The following is a 17,683-nucleotide window of genomic DNA, read 5'->3' as shown; positions in this document are numbered from 1 at the left end:
GAAGAAGAAGACTTGGGTGGATTGCAAAATAAAACACCCAACCCTTAAAGAGTTATCTGTAGCTGCTTCAATTCTCATATCAATCTTCTATTTCAAACCAAGACAATAAATACATCATCAAACAACAAATCTCAGGGCTCTTTCATGATGTCAACAGCTATGAAACCAGTGGTTGTGACCAGAGTTAAGGGGTGGGTCCAAATGCCCATGACCTTGGTTGGAATGATTGAGAGAATTCATCATCTGTACTTCTCTGGGGTATTGGGATTGAAGAAGCCACAAAAGAATAATGCTAGTAGTTAAGCAGACATGTGGAGTTTAGCTAGAAAATAGTAAGCTTTCATCAAATACTAGCTAAAAAATATTATCATCCTCCAATGAGGAACACAGTCTGTGTTATAAGTTGCCTTTATGGCCACATGGGGGAAGAAAAGTTGAACTTGGGTGTAGGTTTAGGTTCATTGTCTTCCTTAATCATTCATTCATCTATTAAACAAGTAAGGATAGCTTTATAATATACAAAAAATAATAATAATAATAATTTTGTAGGGTAAATACCAAGTTTTTTCCATGTAAATTAGTTATCATATCACCACTATGTTAATGTTTTCGGTGTCATAAAATTTATTTTATTATAATTATTATAAATAAATAAACCTCCTAAAATGTAGTCAGTAGTATGATTGACCTCATCATGCATTCAATTCTCATATATGGAGCAGTTATCAGTTGCTTGTCAATGATTCTTCACAAACCAAACCCTTTGACTCTTTCTCCATATCAGCCACTAGACACTTCGTCATGTTGCACTCTTCCTATCATGGACATCTCTTTTCTTTGATCTGTGTGCCAAATGCATGCAGATTAAACAAAACCATTTGAAGTTGAGAAGCCATTGATGTGGAGGATTCAACTACTCCCCAAGACTTTCTATCTTAGATGTTGTCAAGTTGGAATGATGAGGGCAGCCTTTATCCATAGTGAGCTCAGATTGCCAACTAATTTATGCTGTTCATGAGAGGTAGAAGATGTCATACAATATATCAGTTTAGTGCTATATTTAAAATGGAGAAAAATTTGAATGAATTTATAAGAGATAGATAAGTTTACCATTATTAACGCATACTTAGTTTTGAATCAGTGGTTCAAATTTAATAAGATTAATGAATCAATGATCTTAAATCATAATGAATGATATTATAGTCATTTTAGTATTTAATATGATCAGATATTTTAAGTAGAAAACGTCTATCCACCGATGTGCGAAAGAAGATCTATTAGAGTTACGTTGAATAAGTGGCTATGTTATAACAATCCGTGTTAATCTCAACATTTATATTTATATTTTTATGATGATTTTGATCTAATTCTATGGAATTAAGTTTGAACTCCACTTAAATAGGCTCAATTGGGGACCCAATTCACTTGAGTCCCGACACAACCAATAGAATCGCACAGCAGATCTGTGGTCAACCCGACATGGTGTGACTCGACCAACTCGCACTTGATTGGCGGCATCGGGGCCACTTATCAGGATGTTGCACGGATCTCCACAGCATCCATCAAGATCGCATGTGTGGGTTCAACGCAATCTGTGACACTGATGGACGGCGATCCTGAACGGAAATGGATATCACCCATCAGGGTCTCGCAGACCTTTTACGGATCTCGAAGCATCTGGAGAATAGATGAACGGTGATCCTTCACGGAATGACTGGCCCGTGAGTCAGCGCGGCCTCATCTCCTTGGACGCGCCCCCTCTTCTTCTTTTCGGCTTTTATCCCCGCCCACGCGATCGCTCGACCGTGCGGCCGCTCCTCGTCTTGCCTGCTTTCCCCATTCCGTATTCTCACTCCCAATCGTCGCCGGAGGCCATGAGGAAGGGCGGAGCTGCCCAGAGGGGTGAGGCCGGAGGAGGCGAAGAGGCGGCGGCCGCGCTGGCGGCGGTGGAGGAGGAGGAGGAGGAGGAACAAGAATCCTCCTCTTCGGACTCCGGGAAGCTCTACGAGGCGTACAACGAGCTCCACGGGCTGGCACAGGAGTTCGAGACGCCCTTCGAGGTACCGGCGGTGCTGGTGGTGGGGCACCAGACCGACGGGAAGAGCGCGCTCGTGGAGGCCCTCATGGGTTTCCAGTTCAACCACGTCGGCGGCGGCACCAAGACCCGCCGGCCGATCACCCTTCATATGAAGTACAACCCCGGTTACCGCGTCCCTGTCTGCCGCCTCGTTTCCGACGCTGACCCCGCCGTCGCCAGTCGCATGTCCCTTCCCGAGATCCAGGTGATTCTCTTTAGTCCTTCCTTTCTATTGTATCCCTATATAGACGCATTGAAGCAAGTGTTGCTGCTGCAGGGTGGTAGTTGTTGTTGTATTTTCTCAGAATTTCCAAACGAATCATAAAAAGAACTCTGATTACTATATGGGGTTATAGGTACATTACATGTTTGTTCTAATGCTTGTAGTTGGTGTTCGACAGTAAGCAATGTGTTTGCACTTAATACATTTTCAGAACATCATTTGGTGTTTTCGCACTTAGTCACTGATGTATTGCTTTATTTCTGCAAATGGAGGCTCAAGAAACTGAGTTTTATATAAAATACTTACTATCTTCATGGGGGAGAATCTTACTTTCTTCTTATTAATTTGTGGTCATCAACCTGCTAACAGTGGCAGATTTTAAAGTGTGTTCTGTGGGACGAGTGAAAATTGATGTAAAAAAGATGTGGTTTCTTCCCTTTGAACAAATACATCCAGATTAGTTCGATAATGATTTTTTTTTTGTTTTAGCTAATGGCTTATATACTTTGCTAAGATAATTACTGCTGTCACATACTGGCATTATTATTCTTGCTTCTGTTTTGAATGCCTGTGGGACAATAAGGTTGAGTTCATCATACCCTATTTATGTGCTCCTGGTGATTGCTCATTCTTTGTTTTCTTCCAGGCTTATATTGAAGCTGAAAACATGAGGCTGGAGAGTGATCCTTGTCAGTTTTCAGAAAAAGAAATCATTATTAGGATAGAGTATAAGTACTGCCCAAATCTTACCATCATTGATACACCGGGTCTTATTATTCCAGCTCCAGGTCGAAGGAACCGAACTTTACAGGTGTATTTTCCACTTTGCTTCTTTATGAGTTACTTCACACAAATATTATGAAGTGATGTTAAGCTAAAAAAAATCATGCATGATCGAGAATCACGGCTGGCCTTTCTAGCTGCTGATGCTATTTAACAATTTTTTGCATCCCTTTGATGAGATCTTTCTTTTCTTTTTTTTTGCAGGGACAAGCTCGTGCAGTGGAGGCACTTGTACGAGCTAAAATGCAGCATAAAGAGTTAATCATTTTATGCCTTGAAGATTGCAGTGATTGGAGTAATGCCACAACACGCAGAATAGTGATGCAAGTCTGTACCATCTTCTTTTGGTAGTTTGTGCTGCTCATTTATTTGACTTGTTCCATGACTCAGCACACAGTCTGGCAGTTGTTGCATTCTGAAATTTGGAATTCTCTTAAGTCTGTCACAGTAAATTTGGTCACTTGGTTTCTTTGGTTAATACAGATTGATCCTGAGCTTTCAAGGACTGTCATTGTATCCACAAAGCTCGACACAAAAATTCTGCAGTTTGCACGGGCTTCAGATGTTGAAGTTTTTCTTAAACCACCTGCTTGTACATTGGATGGCTGTTTGTTAGGTGGTTCACCCTTCTTCACTTCTGTGCCATCAGGGAGAGTTGGTTCTGGGAGTGAAGCTATTTATCGATCCAATGAGGAGTTTAAGAAAGTTCTGTTTTCTATATGCCACTTAATTCTCTATATGCAATCTTTGTATTTCTGCACATCAAAATTTGTTTACCGGAGGATGTGATCTACTTGTACTGTTCCTGGTGTTGGAGTTGCACATGTTTATATGTTAATGTTTATGTTTCTTGTGTCCACGAAGATCACTAAAATAATATTTCATGAATCTATCACACACGAATAATTATGAATCTAGGTCATGACCTTTTTATGTTGAGAATGTTGTTTATCAAATGACTGTCGAGTATTATCTAACATTACATGAAGATTCTACGGCCACATGTGATGCTTATACTTGTTCTCTGTTCATATCTTTTAAATGCAGGCCATCTGTTTGAGAGAAATGGAAGATATTGTGGCTTTAGAGGGAAAGCTAGGTAGGTCATTGTCAAAGGAGGAAAGAAGTAGAATAGGTGTGAGCAGCCTTAGATTATTTTTGGAAGAATTGTTGCAGAAAAGGTACAAATATTTATTCATCCTTATTTCTAGTATTGATGTAATGTGGACCTTCTAATGTTGTTTCTGAAACTATGTTCCTAAGGTATATGGACAATGTTCCACTAATCATTCCACTTTTGGAGAAGGAACTTCGGAGCACTACGAGGAAAATACGTGAAACTAACCAAGAATTCAGGTGAATACTTAAGTTTATGTTTATGATGAGTCAAGATGAGGTTTATTGCAGTATAGGATGATAAACTTCAATGTTATGTTTTTTCATTGAATGCTTTCCGATCTTTGCAAGCTACTATTATAAATAGGTTGGATTCATTAACTTAGGAGTCGAGGTTTTTTTTGTTTTGTTTTGTGTCTGTCACGTACCTAAAGTAATTTGGAGTAAATATGACAGTTGAAATGGCTTTCCTGATGTTTTCTTTATTTACTCTTGTTATGTTTGTCTACAGAAATTTGGATGAAGCAAAATTGAAGGAAAAGGGACGTGCATTCCATGACTCTTTTTTGACCAAGGTTCTCTTCAGTTATTCAATTTATTTTAAAAAAATTCCAAATATAAAAACAACAAAAACATTGATAATAGACAAACAAGATCATCCAACTCACTGTTTGTTGATATACTTTTATGTTTGACATATTTTATTATGCATATGAAGAGCTGTGCTGATCCATAATTTCTTTTCAGTTATCTTTGTTATTGAAAGGCACAGTTGTGGCACCTCCTGATAAATTTGGTACGCTCTGTAGCCTATTTCATGATGATAAGTATTAGGAATGTTTCATGATGTTCTTTTGAAACAAAGCGATGCTTCATTATGTCACCTGTGCAAATTTAAATTGCTCAATTTGCAGGAGAAACATTGCTGGATGAGAGGACTATGGGTGGACCTTTTACAGGAACTGACAGTCTTCAGCTTCCACACAAGATGATGCCTGTAAGTTCTGCTGCTGTAGCCTGTTAGTCTATATATGTGAGATTAACATGCATGTGAGTTTAGCATACAGTTATCATCTTATTTCATGAACTGCATTTTACATCTTTGTAATCGCACAATTAAGATGAAATACTAAGTATTTCAAACTAACCACACAATGTCCCAGTGAGACTCTCTGCCATTGTGTGATCTGAGGGTCAGATTGGTTCAGTGAGGACTAAGCATTGCAGGTCAAAGAAAGTTTGCCTTTGTTTGATGTTATATTATCCTTTTCATGTCCTGAGAAGAGTCAAACTGGTCCAGTGAGGCCCTGTGATGCTCCATTTTCTATTAATATGTTTGAACAATAAGCTTGCATGTTGGGAAAGGATTGCTTCATGATGCCAAATGTTTTTCTCATCTTTCTCATTCTTTTATGATGCTAATTTATCTTCTATCATGTTATAAGGTGCTTGTGGTTATTGCAAATGAAACTGAGTGTGTAATGAGGAGGTTTCTTTGGAGTAAAGGCATAGGATGTCAAATACTACATCTAATATGTTGGGACAGTGTTATCTACAGTCATTAGAACAGGGTTGTCTCAGGATATCGAGATCGAGTATTTGGGCCAAGTTCTTGAACAAGAAGCAAACCTAGCTTGCGTGTTCCTGAAGTCAATTATGGAAGTTGGATAATGACCCAGAATGAGTGACCTTCCAAGTAATATAGATAAATGGACATTGAATCAAATGCAAGAGCTATTCAACAACACGGTAATGAAAATTGTCCTGCAAAGGGAGTACGCTATCTATTATTACACTATGAATTGTATAATTTTGGGTTCTGATGTGTCATCAGTTGGGTATAGATAAACGGGCTACTTGATTTTTTGGGAATGGGTAGAGAATGAATTCAATTATGTAACTTTTATCTGTATCACTAGAAGTAGTTACAGTGGGTGACCGTCAAGTGGCGACCCATTATAGAATAAGGATCTAAATGCCTTAAGGAATTCGGTGCTTTTGATAGAACAAGGTTTTTCTTTGTTTTATATACACTGGGAGACCAATTGACTGTTCAACTAGTATGTTACTTCTCTGAGGCTATTTGAGTCTTGAACCTATTTATACAACATAAAGTTTGGCACGGTAAGGGTACAACAGATTTATCACTTGTATGACACAAGTGCCATACTATGTTAATCAAGTAACAAATAGAAGTTACTAAAGATGGCATGTTGTCTGCTATTCTTTGAGCAAGTTAGATTTGCTAAACTTAGATCCTCAGTATGAGATTTGAACTCAGACATGCATATTATTGAAACGAGGCTGACTGCCAGCAGGAGAGGGAAAAAAAGTAAGTGGATGCTGGGGTTTGTAGATTCTGGTCTTTTACCCTTAATGTATTGTTAAATGTGTGTGGCAACACAACTTTTAATAATTTTTTGACTAGATGAAATTTAACTACGTAGTTAAGTGTATGCTTCATAAGTATAGCATTTGTATGCAAGAATATCTGTGATTGCATTCAAATGTTCAGTTTCTTTCTGGCATCACTTGCAACTTAAGGTCTGGTCAGCATAACATATAAACTATTGGGTTAATAACCCTGCTTATATCTCCTTCTCAGAATGCTGGAATGCGTCTTTATGGCGGTGCGCAATACCATCGTGCAATGGCAGAATTTCGTCTTGTTGTTGGAGGTGTCAAGTGTCCTCCAATTACTAGGGAGGAGATAGTAAATGCATGTGGAGTTGAAGACATTCATGATGGAACAAACTACTCTAGGTATTTCTTAGTTTTTCTCACTTTTTTGTTGTTTAACCTCATTCATCTCTCTGATGTAATAACTATGTTTTATTCAACTTTTGTCCTAGGACTGCCTGCGTAATTGCTGTTGCCAAAGCTCGTGATACCTTTGAGCCTTTCCTTCATCAGGTTCATGATTAAGTGTCATTCTATTTCTTTTTCCTTGTATTTGTACTGAGTTCTGTCTTCTACCATTGATGAAGAATGATCAAACCAGGAAATCTAGCTGGTGACATAGGGAAGAACCTAGTAACTTCTGACTTGTTTAGCCTCCCGTATGCCTTCAATTTAGGCATTGTGCTCAAATTTCTGATTGCATCTTACACGTGTTTGTGAGGGCTAAAATTTGTAGGTGGGCTTGCTATCCTTGTGAATTGACTTTACAGACTTGGCCATATATACACATATATGCATTATATAAACATTATAAGCATACATATATAAAGATCTGTTCTACATTCTTGGCTAATATATTTCTTTTTGACCAGGTTATCTGAAGACATCCACCTGTATTTTACCAAGTTTCAGGACTAGTTACTTCTATTGTCTTGATTTAATTCCCTGTATTGGAGCTATCCATGCTTTCGGTTCAAGGAATAAATTCCATCTGTATTCCGTTTGACATTCTTGTTGAATAAAGTATGGAGGATCAGACGTTTATCCTTCCTGCATGCACATTCTGAACTGACCTCACTTGTCTTTCAGAAGAATATAATGTTTGTTATGCTTATTTGCACATACATATTTCAGTTTCAACATATGGTAATTAGAGAAAACTATCACTTAAATTTCTCAAATTTGTCTCTATTTGGTACTTGGACTGTTGGACCTTATCTAAAACTTCGGTGTTGCCTTTCTTCTGACAGTTGGGCTTTAGGCTTCTATACATTTTGAAGAGGCTACTGCCTATTTCCGTGTATCTGTTGCAGGTAAGGGTCTTCCTAAATTTCTGCATGATGGTATATGTTGATATTTGCTCATAAAACTAATCATAGACTTTCGACAGAAAGATGGAGAGTATCTTAGTGGCCATGAAGTATTTCTGAGACGTGTTGAGACAGCCTTTAATAATTTTGCTGAATCGACTGAACGATCATGTCGTGAAAAGTAATTTTGCTCATACCTTTCGAATATTTATTTATTCTCCCGATCTCAGCAGCTGAGAAGATATGTGTTGGTTAATCATGTTTTCAAGCTTTCCCACATGTTCCTGTTTCTAAATTTTGTTCTGCAACCGTTCCGACCTGGAGGCTATTATTATGTAGCCAGATTGCACTCTAGACTGATATCTCCAAATGACAAAAAGGTTGCTGTTGTTATGATCATGTGCGAGTATGCACAAGTATTTGATGTAGAATAATTCTAAAAGATGGTTTAATGTTCTTAAGTGCCTTTTGCTGAAAGACTAATGTAGGCCAATTTTTTGTATGCATTCAGATGTATGGAAGACTTAGTGAGCACTACACGATATGTCACTTGGTCTCTTCATAACAAGGTTTGGATGTTAATGCTTAGACCATCGACATACTCCAAATTTTAATTTTTCCACCTTTACATACCCCTATGTTCAAAATTACAGAATCGGGCTGGATTATGCCAATTTTTGGACTCATTTGCTAGCTCAGAGCAGTATAGCGCTAGCACCATCTCTTCAGGTGTTCAACAGGAACAATACTTGGCTCTGAATGACAACAAATCTGATAGATCGAAGCCAGATTCAAAACCTAACCATTCTAACCCATGTTCTGACTCGATTCCATGCAATCCCACAGCAGAAACAAGGCTGGTTGATCTTTTGGATAGCACACTGTGGAACCGAAGACTGGCTCCTTCATCTGAAAGAATTGTTTATGCCTTGGTATATCAAATTTTTCATGGGATCAAGGAGCATTTTCTGGTATCTACAGAATTAAAGGTCTGTAAGTATATATTCGCTTTGCTTTTGGTGAAAAATTGTCAAATTTAATTTTGCTCTATTGATGACTTGGTGACTTATATTACATGCAGTTGATCTAAACTCTAGAGCTGCTGTAGAAACCAGTCATATGCTGTGCCATTCCATCATTTACTACTGTCTAGAGCTTGTTGTCATTTTCACAGTGATGATTTATTGTTGTGCATTCAAAATGATTAGAACAGTAAATGCATTATCTGCCTACTATCTTACAAAGATATCGTCGTCGGTATAGAATTTCTTTCAACATGCAACAACACTTGTTAAGCTTCACATTCTTATCCCGAATAATGCCTCTCCTATGTTCTCTTTTTCATGGTAACTTTGTAGATTCAGCTGCCTGAAAATTTGTGGCTCACTTGAAATGATGTTGATGCTAGTCATTACCATGATTTTTAACTCTTATCCAACTCCCAACATTTATTCTGTAGTTCAATTGCTTCTTCCTGATGCCGGTTGTCGACAAGTTGCCAGCCCTTCTGTGGGAAGACCTGGAATCTGCATTTGGAGATGACTTGGACCAAATTTTTGACATAACTCAGCTACGCCACTCTCTCGGACAGCGCAAGCGGGAATTAGAGATCGAATTGAAACGGGTATTGGCTTTTGACCTACCACAAATGTCATGTTGCCTCTGTCGTTCGCTAACTTAGATATGCTGCTTGCAGTTACAGCGGCTGAAGGAGAAGTTTAGAGAGATAAATGAGCAGTTGAGTTCTTATCTCGTCCGACCATAGAGATTTCTAGCCTCAGTAGAGCCACAATGCAGATGCAGATGTCAGCGTTCTTTATCGATCCAATTGGACCTGTTATTGTAGATAGATGTAATGCCTTTGTTCAGTAAGAACAATGAATTATGTCATCTATTTCTACGATTTCAATCGGTCGAGATCTATTTCCATAATGCCTGATACAATATTATTATATTTATCAACTGCCTAATGCAATCCTCCTTTTTCTTTTGCAGGATTGGGATCAACAATAAAACAACGCAACAAGAATTATTTGTCTCCTACAGGATGTTACTTTTAAGAAATACTATCGTTCTATGGCGATGCACAATTAGTGCACTTTCTTAAATATCCATTGACTCTTCTCTTACGCCGTTGACATTGGGCATTAGGCTTTATGATCTCTTGCTGTCGGTCAATACGGCTCGGAGTCAAACCCTAATAAGATTTAGTGGTGATTTCATATAGCCACTTCCTCTCATGCTCAATATATAATTAAGTCGATTTTAAAATTATTAGTGATTCCATGAGATAACTAATAACCTTTTAAGCTTAAATTGTTAATCCAATTAATTTTAATTTCATTAGTCATAATCTACTTGATGGTATAAATGATGGATTAGTTTATTGACCTTTTGCCCTCCATCAGTGCGTGTGCTGTAGCAAAAGTATTTTCTGGTATCTTTGGTTATCCAGAATACAAAATTAGGGTTTGCGTGCGTTTCGCGCCCGTGACTCACCACCACCTCATCTCTTGGTGGCCGCGATGAGGAGCCGAGGCCAAGAGGCCGCGGTGAAGGAGGAACACGAATCCTCCTTTTCGGACTCCGGGAAGCTCTACGAGGCGTACAACGACCTCCACGGGCTGGCGCAGGAGTTCGAGATGCCCTTCGACGTACCGGCGGTGCTGGTGGTGGGGCACCAGACCGACGGGAAGAGGGCGCTCGTGGAGGCCCTCATGGGTTTCCAGTTCAACCACGTCGGTGGCGACACCAAGATCCGCTGGCCGATCACCCTCCACATGAAGTACAACCCCGGTTACGCCGTCTCGGTCTGCCGCCTCGTCTCCGACGCCGGCCCCGCCGTCGCCAGTCGCATGTCCTTTCCCAAGATCCAGGTGCTTCTCTTTAGTACTTCCTTTCTATTGTATCCCTATATAGACGCACTGTAGCAAGTGTTCTTCTGCAGGGTAGTTGTTGTTGTATTTTCTCGGAATTTCCAAACGAATCATAAAAGGAACTCTGATTGCTATATGGGGTTATAGGTACATTACCTGTTTGCTCTAATGCTTGTAGTTGGTGCTCAACAGCAAGCAATGTGGTTGCTTTTAATACATTTTCAGAACATCATTAGGTGTTTTCGCACTTAATCACTGATGTATTGCTTTAATGCAGCAAATAGAGGCTCAAGAAACCGAGTTTATATAAAATACATAGGAATCTCACTTTCTTCTTTCTAGTTTGTAGTCATCAACCTGCTAACAGTGTCAGATTTTAAAGTGTGTTCAGTGGGACGGGTGAAAATTTATTTTTAAAAAAGATGTGGTTTCTTCCCTTTGAACAAATACATCCAGATTAATTCGATAATGAAATTTTTTGTTTTAGCTGATGGCTTATTTACGTTGCTATAATAATTACTGCAGTCACATACTGGCATTATTATTCTTGCTTCTGTTTTGAATGCCTGTGGGACAATAAGGTTGGGTTCATCATACCCTATTTATGTGCTCCTGGTGATTGCTCATAAATCTTATTACATTTGGTTGAGTTGGTAGAAGTTTTCTTGTATGCTATGCAGAATATCATTGTTTTTGACATTGCTTTTTATCAACTTAACTTTATAACAAATTATTTCTCATTGAATGTAATGCTGGTTCTAATAAATTTAATTTCTCATGGATATTGTCACCTTCAAGATGTTGGGTGTGATCATGTTGGGCCGGCCCTCTGGATGAGAAGGAAGCAATAATTGGAGCTTTAGAGTCAAACACTGTTTCACTCGTGTATATTAACCACGGGATTCTGGAATCCAGAAGCAGATATAAGCACAGTTGGTGATGATTACGTGAACTAGTTTAGAAGAGAGTCTAACTTACTTGGTCTTGTTGATGTACACCATCAGCCCTCTTGCCTTCGGAGTAGCCGACTAGAAAAGCTGGGAGAGGGAATGAGCATGAATAATCAAGTGTCCTGTTATCCAACATCATCACACCTTCAACCCTAGCAAGCAAAAGCCTTGATCCATCATAAGGGGATCAAGAGAGAACTATCTTGCCTTTCACCAAATCCTTGCTCAGTTGAGTGTAGTTCTTGCAAATGAGAACAAATCAATAAGAGATTGCTCAATTGATTACAACTCACAGGAGCTCCTGACAATGAGATGATCTCAACGTGCTACCTTGGTAGAAATGTCCCATCACCAAAGTTTATGAAGGGGTAATGTTTCTTCTGTGTTGATGGAAACTCCATGTCAAATGAATCAGAACTTTCATCAATTGTAGAGAGAGAGAGAGAGAGAGAGAGAGAGAGAGAGAGAGAGAGAGAGAGAGAGAGAGAGAGAGAGAGAGAGAGAGAGAGAGCTGAAACAACTCACTACAATGGTCCTTCAATCTCCAATAACCAATGTTTCTATGAAGCTGCGATTGATGCTACTTGCAGATGACATTAGCATCTATGGCGCAACATTACCTACCATGTCACAACCATTGCACGTTCGTTGTCGCTATAGATCGACGTGAGAATCCCCTTCTTTATCGTGTGATCACTATTGATCGAGATGGAGATAATGTCCACCGCATTCATGATCGTGTTGTCGAAAGCAATTAACAAGTCTTCCCCTACACACCTTGTTAGCTAGCAGACTTGGTACACTGCAAGCCTGGTAGAAGGCACTGTGCCTCTGGTTGTCCCTCCGGTAAGGCCATACAGGCTAATGTTGTGGACGCTTCTTTCAGCCATAATTGAGATAGTGTGGGTGCCATGGCTATCATGGTCCCATGGAGAAGCTTCATGAGTCGTGTCATTGTAGCTGTTGAAGTAACATGTTCCAATGATTTTGCTAGCACAACACAGCTGGTCTCAGTAGCGTGCTTCAAGCAAGCAATAACTGAGATGATGAACGAGAGTTGAGGAGGTGCGTACTTGTTGCATTTAAAGTTCTCATCATGTTGGGTTGTAGGTTTTGCTTGGGAACACCGAAACAACACCCTTCATGCCCTTTGTATCGATTGATATTTCAATATGCAATCAAGAGCAGAGATATAAGATAAGATTAATAAACCTGTTAATTTTAACCAAATGCATTTATGAAGTTAGGATAATAATTTATGAAATACGAGTCATGCCCTTTGTTTATGAAATGATTTATATAGGTCATTTTATATGTTAGGACAATAATTTTATATATACTCATGTAAGTTTATTTGATGGATAAACAAAAACATGATTCATAATATAGTTAGGTTCGTATGTAATAGGTATCTTAGAACACTTTGAAAATTTGACTTTCTTCGGCAATAAATTGAAACTTATCCTACCAAATTGTACAAAAGACATTATCTACATGCAGCTTATCATCATCTTCACAATTACTTAAAGACAGAGTTAGCTATAGATTATATTTTGTACATTTCTATGCAAAAAATGTGGATTTTCATGCTAGATGGTTGATGGCTGTTATGAATAGGGTGGGGGTATATTATGTCTATAAATATTGTGATTATAATGCTTCTCACAGATTTTGTTGAGATCATTCTTGTTATCCTAGCATCTTACTTTTACTTTATGTTTTAGATGCTGGCCCACTTCACCTGCTGGACATTTGCGGAATGTATTCTATAGAATGTGCCTTGATGACAAGGCTTAATTTTATACGAATTTTCCAACTAGATTTTTCTTGATAATTATTTCCTAAAGCTTTGTATTTCTGGTTTTAGGAGATTGATGCATTATTAGGTGTGCGCACACTTGATTGTTCCAGACCTGATGTAGTGGTTGGGGAAAAGCAGAAACTAAGTATACTGTATGTAGTCTCCCTTCTCAAATTTTCATGAGTAATGGTATATTTGTTAAATTCGAATGGCCATTTTTTTCAAAGATAAGATTACGAAGGTACTTTTTGCATATCATTGATTAATATTGTTTGGGATGATGAAATGATTCTTTCTATTGCAGAAACATAGTTTTACAGTTTTACCTTTTTCTCAGGCATAAAGTTTGAATTCTTACCTTTCTAATTTTGATAAAAAAATTACTAAAGGCAATACCCTTGTTAAAGAACTGGTTTCTGGATGATATGCTTGTTAATGAAATGATTCTTTTAATTAAGTTTAAAATGGACGCACATCCTTGGATGATGATATGCTTGTCACGGATATTGTGCCGAGCATAACACAGTTCAATCTTTGATGTTTGTATACATTTTATACCTGGCTATTTCTTTCTTCAAATGTTATTTTTGGTGACTTGAGGTGATCACAGCATCGAACTACTTAACATATAGTTAATTGAAATGGACTAAATTAACAGTAAGGTGGAAATATAATTGATCTTTTTGACTTAAGATATTCCAATCTGGCTTGTTTAAAGGGAATACTTCATAATATTGACTAATGAACATCATGCAGGTAAGAGCATATTTTAGTCCAAATAAGTTGTAGATCTTTACAATATGATTCGGTTGGGAGGAGTGTGTGACAAAACAATTATTTTCAAATCCTTTATCTCTAATTAATAAGAAAGCCAAGAATCAATCAATCTCTTAATGTAATTAGTCCACTTCAGCACCAATGTCACCATCGATTTTTTCTTTCCAAGCATGTTCCTATGCATGTGCTTAGACCATATTGCTTGTTCATTGGTTGTTTTGTCACTGAAAACGTGTGGGTGTCAGATGGACCAAGGATTTTGATCTTCACGAGCCTTCTCCAAAGGCTTGGATGCTTAGAATCCACATTTAATTATTTTTATCCTCATGACTATGTATTTGATCACATGATGCAAGATATCCTGATCCACCATTTTTTTTTCTTTTTTTCCTTTTGGCATAGGGTGAAGCCTTAAATTCCTTCACATTGGAGTATATACATTCTGTTCATTGGACATTTAGGCTAATCAGAAGTCACAACCATTGGGTTGAGTGGAGATGGGTAGCAAGTGTCCATAGTCTGACCCAAACCCTATGCAATTGAAGCAGCAGATTAAGATTTCTTTATTCTTTATCTGGACCGAACTATGTAACCAGTGAGTTACCTTTAGTTTTGTTGGGATAAGCTTGGCAGGTTGAACCTCCCTGCTGTCGAGCAGCCACATGCCTGATAAAATTTAACCCAATCTGCCACCACGATCTGACTCATGAATTTGTCAGGTCATTAGGTAAAAAATGCCATTATCATAATTGAAGGCCATTATTATGCATCATTGGCCTCCTATGGATCTGCTTTTCACATGTTCAATGTATCTTCTTGAGGAGCGCTTAGGTAAGAAAATGATGGTTAGATTTGAACGTTTAAGATATGGAGATTATCTAGACTACCACTATCTATATTTGTACTACTTAAGCTTGTAGTTATTTGTTGCATCCATTTGTCTAGTTACCTTACAGTGTTAACTTTCTGATAGAAGATCTCATGCTTAAGCCTAGTATTAGCATGTAATATTACTATAATCTCAGTGATTAGTTGGAGTGGGAGCAAGAAATAAGCACTCTCAGTTATTATCATACATATATTGTTTGCACTTGACCATGTATGCTCGATATAATCATACTTTTCACCATAATTCTAGCTGGTAGTCTTTCTCTTTCTCTTTCTCTCTCTCTCTCTCTCTCTCTCTCTCTCTCTCTCTTAAATGTCGTTCAGAGCGTGAAACGAAATTTGCTATTGGAAAGAGATGTCATCGTTGGTGTGATTGGGACTTGTATCTTGCTGGAATCTGCATCTTTTAGCAATAAAGGATTTGGACCTTCGTCGAGAAGATGGAAGGGCTCTTGTGAGAACTTTAAATGCAACAAGTATGTATCTCCTCAACTCTTGTTCATCATCTCTGTTATTGCTTGCATCAAGCATGCTTTTAAGACCAGTTGTGTTTTGCTAGCAAAATTATTGGAACATGCTACTTCAACAGCTACAACAACACGACTCAAGAAGCTTCTCCACGGGACTACAATGGCCATGGCACCTACACTGCCTCAATTGTGGCCAGAAGAAATGTGCATATTGTTAGCTGTACAGCCTCACCGGAGGGACAACCAGAGGCATAGCGCCTTCTACTAAGCTTGCGGTGTACAAAGTCTGTTGGCTAGTGGGGTTTGCAGGCGAAGACTTGTTGGTTGCCTTTGACCACGCGATCATAGATGGGGTGGACAACATCTCCATCTCGATCAGTAGCGACCATGCGAGTGAGTACTTCGAGGAGCCGATAGCCATTGGTGCGTGCCACGCGATAAGAAGAGGATTCTCACATTAGCCTATGGTGGCAATAATAGGCATAGTGGTCGTGGCACGGTAGGTAATGTTGTGCCATGGATGCTAGTGTCAGTTGCAAATAGCATTGATCATCGCTTCATAGACACATTGGTTACTGGAGACCGATAGCCATTGGTGCGTGCCACGCGATAAGAAGAGGATTCTCACATTAGCCTATGGTGGCAATAATAGGCATAGTGGTCGTGGTACGGTAGGTAATGTTGTGCCATGGATGCTAGTGTCAGTTGCAAATAGCATTGATCATCGCTTCATAGACACATTGGTTACTGGAGACCGATAGCCATTGGTGCGTGCCACGCGATAAGAAGAGGATTCTCACATTAGCCTATGGTGGCAATAATAGGCATAGTGGTCGTGGCACGGTAGGTAATGTTGTGCCATGGATGCTAGTGTCAGTTGCAAATAGCATTGATCATCGCTTCATAGACACATTGGTTACTGGAGACCGATAGCCATTGGTGCGTGCCACGCGATAAGAAGAGGATTCTCACATTAGCCTATGGTGGCAATAATAGGCATAGTGGTCGTGGCACGGTAGGTAATGTTGTGCCATGGATGCTAGTGTCAGTTGCAAATAGCATTGATCATCGCTTCATAGACACATTGGTTACTGGAGACCGATAGCCATTGGTGCGTGCCACGCGATAAGAAGAGGATTCTCACATTAGCCTATGGTGGCAATAATAGGCATAGTGGTCGTGGCACCGTAGGTAATGTTGTGCCATGGATGCTAGTGTCAGTTGCAAATAGCATTGATCATCGCTTCATAGACACATTGGTTACTGGAGATCGAAGGACCATTCTGGTGAGTTGCTTCGTTGCTCTCTCTCTCTCTCTCTCTCTCTCTTTCTCTACAATTGATGAAATCCTAATTCATTTGACAGGGAGCTTCCATTAACACATTCCCTACAGAGAAGAAATTTTACCCCTTCATATCCTTTGATGATGGAACATTTCCATCGAGGTAACATGTTGAGATTATCTCATTGTCAGGAGCTCCTGTGTTGTAATCAATTTAGTGATACTCTTAAAGATTTGTTCTCATTTGCAGGGATTGGAGCCTTTGTTTGTTGGGGCTAAAGGCGCGGTGATGTTGGATAACGATATGTTTGATTGTCAACTTTGCCATTTGGCTATTCTGAACGTAAGAGGTTTATGGAGTACATCGACAAGACCAACAAAGTTCAACTTTCTTCCTAATTAGTTCACACTAACATTATCAACTGTGCTTATATCAGATTCAGGAATCCCGTGGCTAATGTACACATGAGTAAAACAGTATTTGACTCTTAAGCTTTAGTTGATGTTCAGGAAGTGTTGTTACTGATGTTGTGTAGTTTAAGGATTGTCCTGCTTAATCTTGCTCGAGAATTGAATTGAAATACGGTTTATCATCAAATGAAACTAGTATCATGCACATGGCAGATCTTAAGAATTGTTCGACACCAAATAGAGGATCAAGCATTTGTCGGAAGCAAAGATTACTGGAGCAATCGTTCACTGGTGTGCTTGGTACAAGTAACAGGTATTG

At 38.9% G+C, this 17,683-nt stretch overlaps 2 protein-coding genes across 2 annotated transcripts; both read left to right on the top strand.

The window, feature by feature from the left end:
• Positions 1-1,765: 1,765 nt before the first annotated feature.
• LOC135651615 (dynamin-like protein ARC5) lies at positions 1,766-9,863 on the top strand. Its single transcript, XM_065171830.1, has 17 exons — positions 1,766-2,282; positions 2,947-3,111; positions 3,288-3,410; positions 3,567-3,788; positions 4,131-4,264; positions 4,347-4,439; positions 4,711-4,774; positions 4,947-4,995; positions 5,114-5,196; positions 6,805-6,962; positions 7,052-7,112; positions 7,850-7,912; positions 7,990-8,090; positions 8,421-8,478; positions 8,563-8,898; positions 9,369-9,533; positions 9,606-9,863. Exons 1-17 carry the CDS (start codon positions 1,875-1,877, stop codon positions 9,672-9,674), a joined length of 2,352 nt encoding a protein of 783 aa, XP_065027902.1. The 5' UTR covers positions 1,766-1,874; the 3' UTR covers positions 9,675-9,863.
• Positions 9,864-9,904: 41 nt separating this feature from the next.
• On the top strand, positions 9,905-17,513 carry LOC135651618 (dynamin-like protein ARC5). Its single transcript, XM_065171833.1, has 5 exons — positions 9,905-10,785; positions 13,603-15,677; positions 15,761-16,957; positions 17,037-17,116; positions 17,204-17,513. The coding sequence occupies exons 1-2, from the start codon at positions 10,435-10,437 to the stop codon at positions 13,717-13,719; spliced, it is 468 nt and encodes a 155-aa protein (XP_065027905.1). The 5' UTR covers positions 9,905-10,434; the 3' UTR covers positions 13,720-15,677; positions 15,761-16,957; positions 17,037-17,116; positions 17,204-17,513.
• Positions 17,514-17,683: the final 170 nt, after the last annotated feature.

The sequence above is a fragment of the Musa acuminata genome, chromosome BXJ3-10, assembly GCF_036884655.1.
Source record: "Musa acuminata AAA Group cultivar baxijiao chromosome BXJ3-10, Cavendish_Baxijiao_AAA, whole genome shotgun sequence".
Classification (NCBI taxonomy): domain Eukaryota; kingdom Viridiplantae; phylum Streptophyta; class Magnoliopsida; order Zingiberales; family Musaceae; genus Musa; species Musa acuminata.
The sequence above is the reverse complement of the archived record's forward strand: the minus strand, read 5'-3'. Positions and strand labels throughout refer to the sequence as shown.

Bases quoted from the DNA above. Each gene is read 5' to 3' on its own strand.
- LOC135651618 (XM_065171833.1), top strand. From the start codon at position 10,435: ATGAGGAGCCGAGGCCAAGAGGCCGCGGTGAAGGAGGAACACGAATCC. The intron at 10,786-13,602 runs GTGCTTCTCTTT...TTCTGGTTTTAG, and splicing joins TGTCCTTTCCCAAGATCCAG to GAGATTGATGCATTATTAGG.
- LOC135651615 (XM_065171830.1), top strand. From the start codon at position 1,875: ATGAGGAAGGGCGGAGCTGCCCAGAGGGGTGAGGCCGGAGGAGGCGAA. The intron at 4,265-4,346 runs GTACAAATATTT...TATGTTCCTAAG, and splicing joins GAAGAATTGTTGCAGAAAAG to GTATATGGACAATGTTCCAC. The intron at 7,913-7,989 runs GTAAGGGTCTTC...GACTTTCGACAG, and splicing joins TTTCCGTGTATCTGTTGCAG to AAAGATGGAGAGTATCTTAG.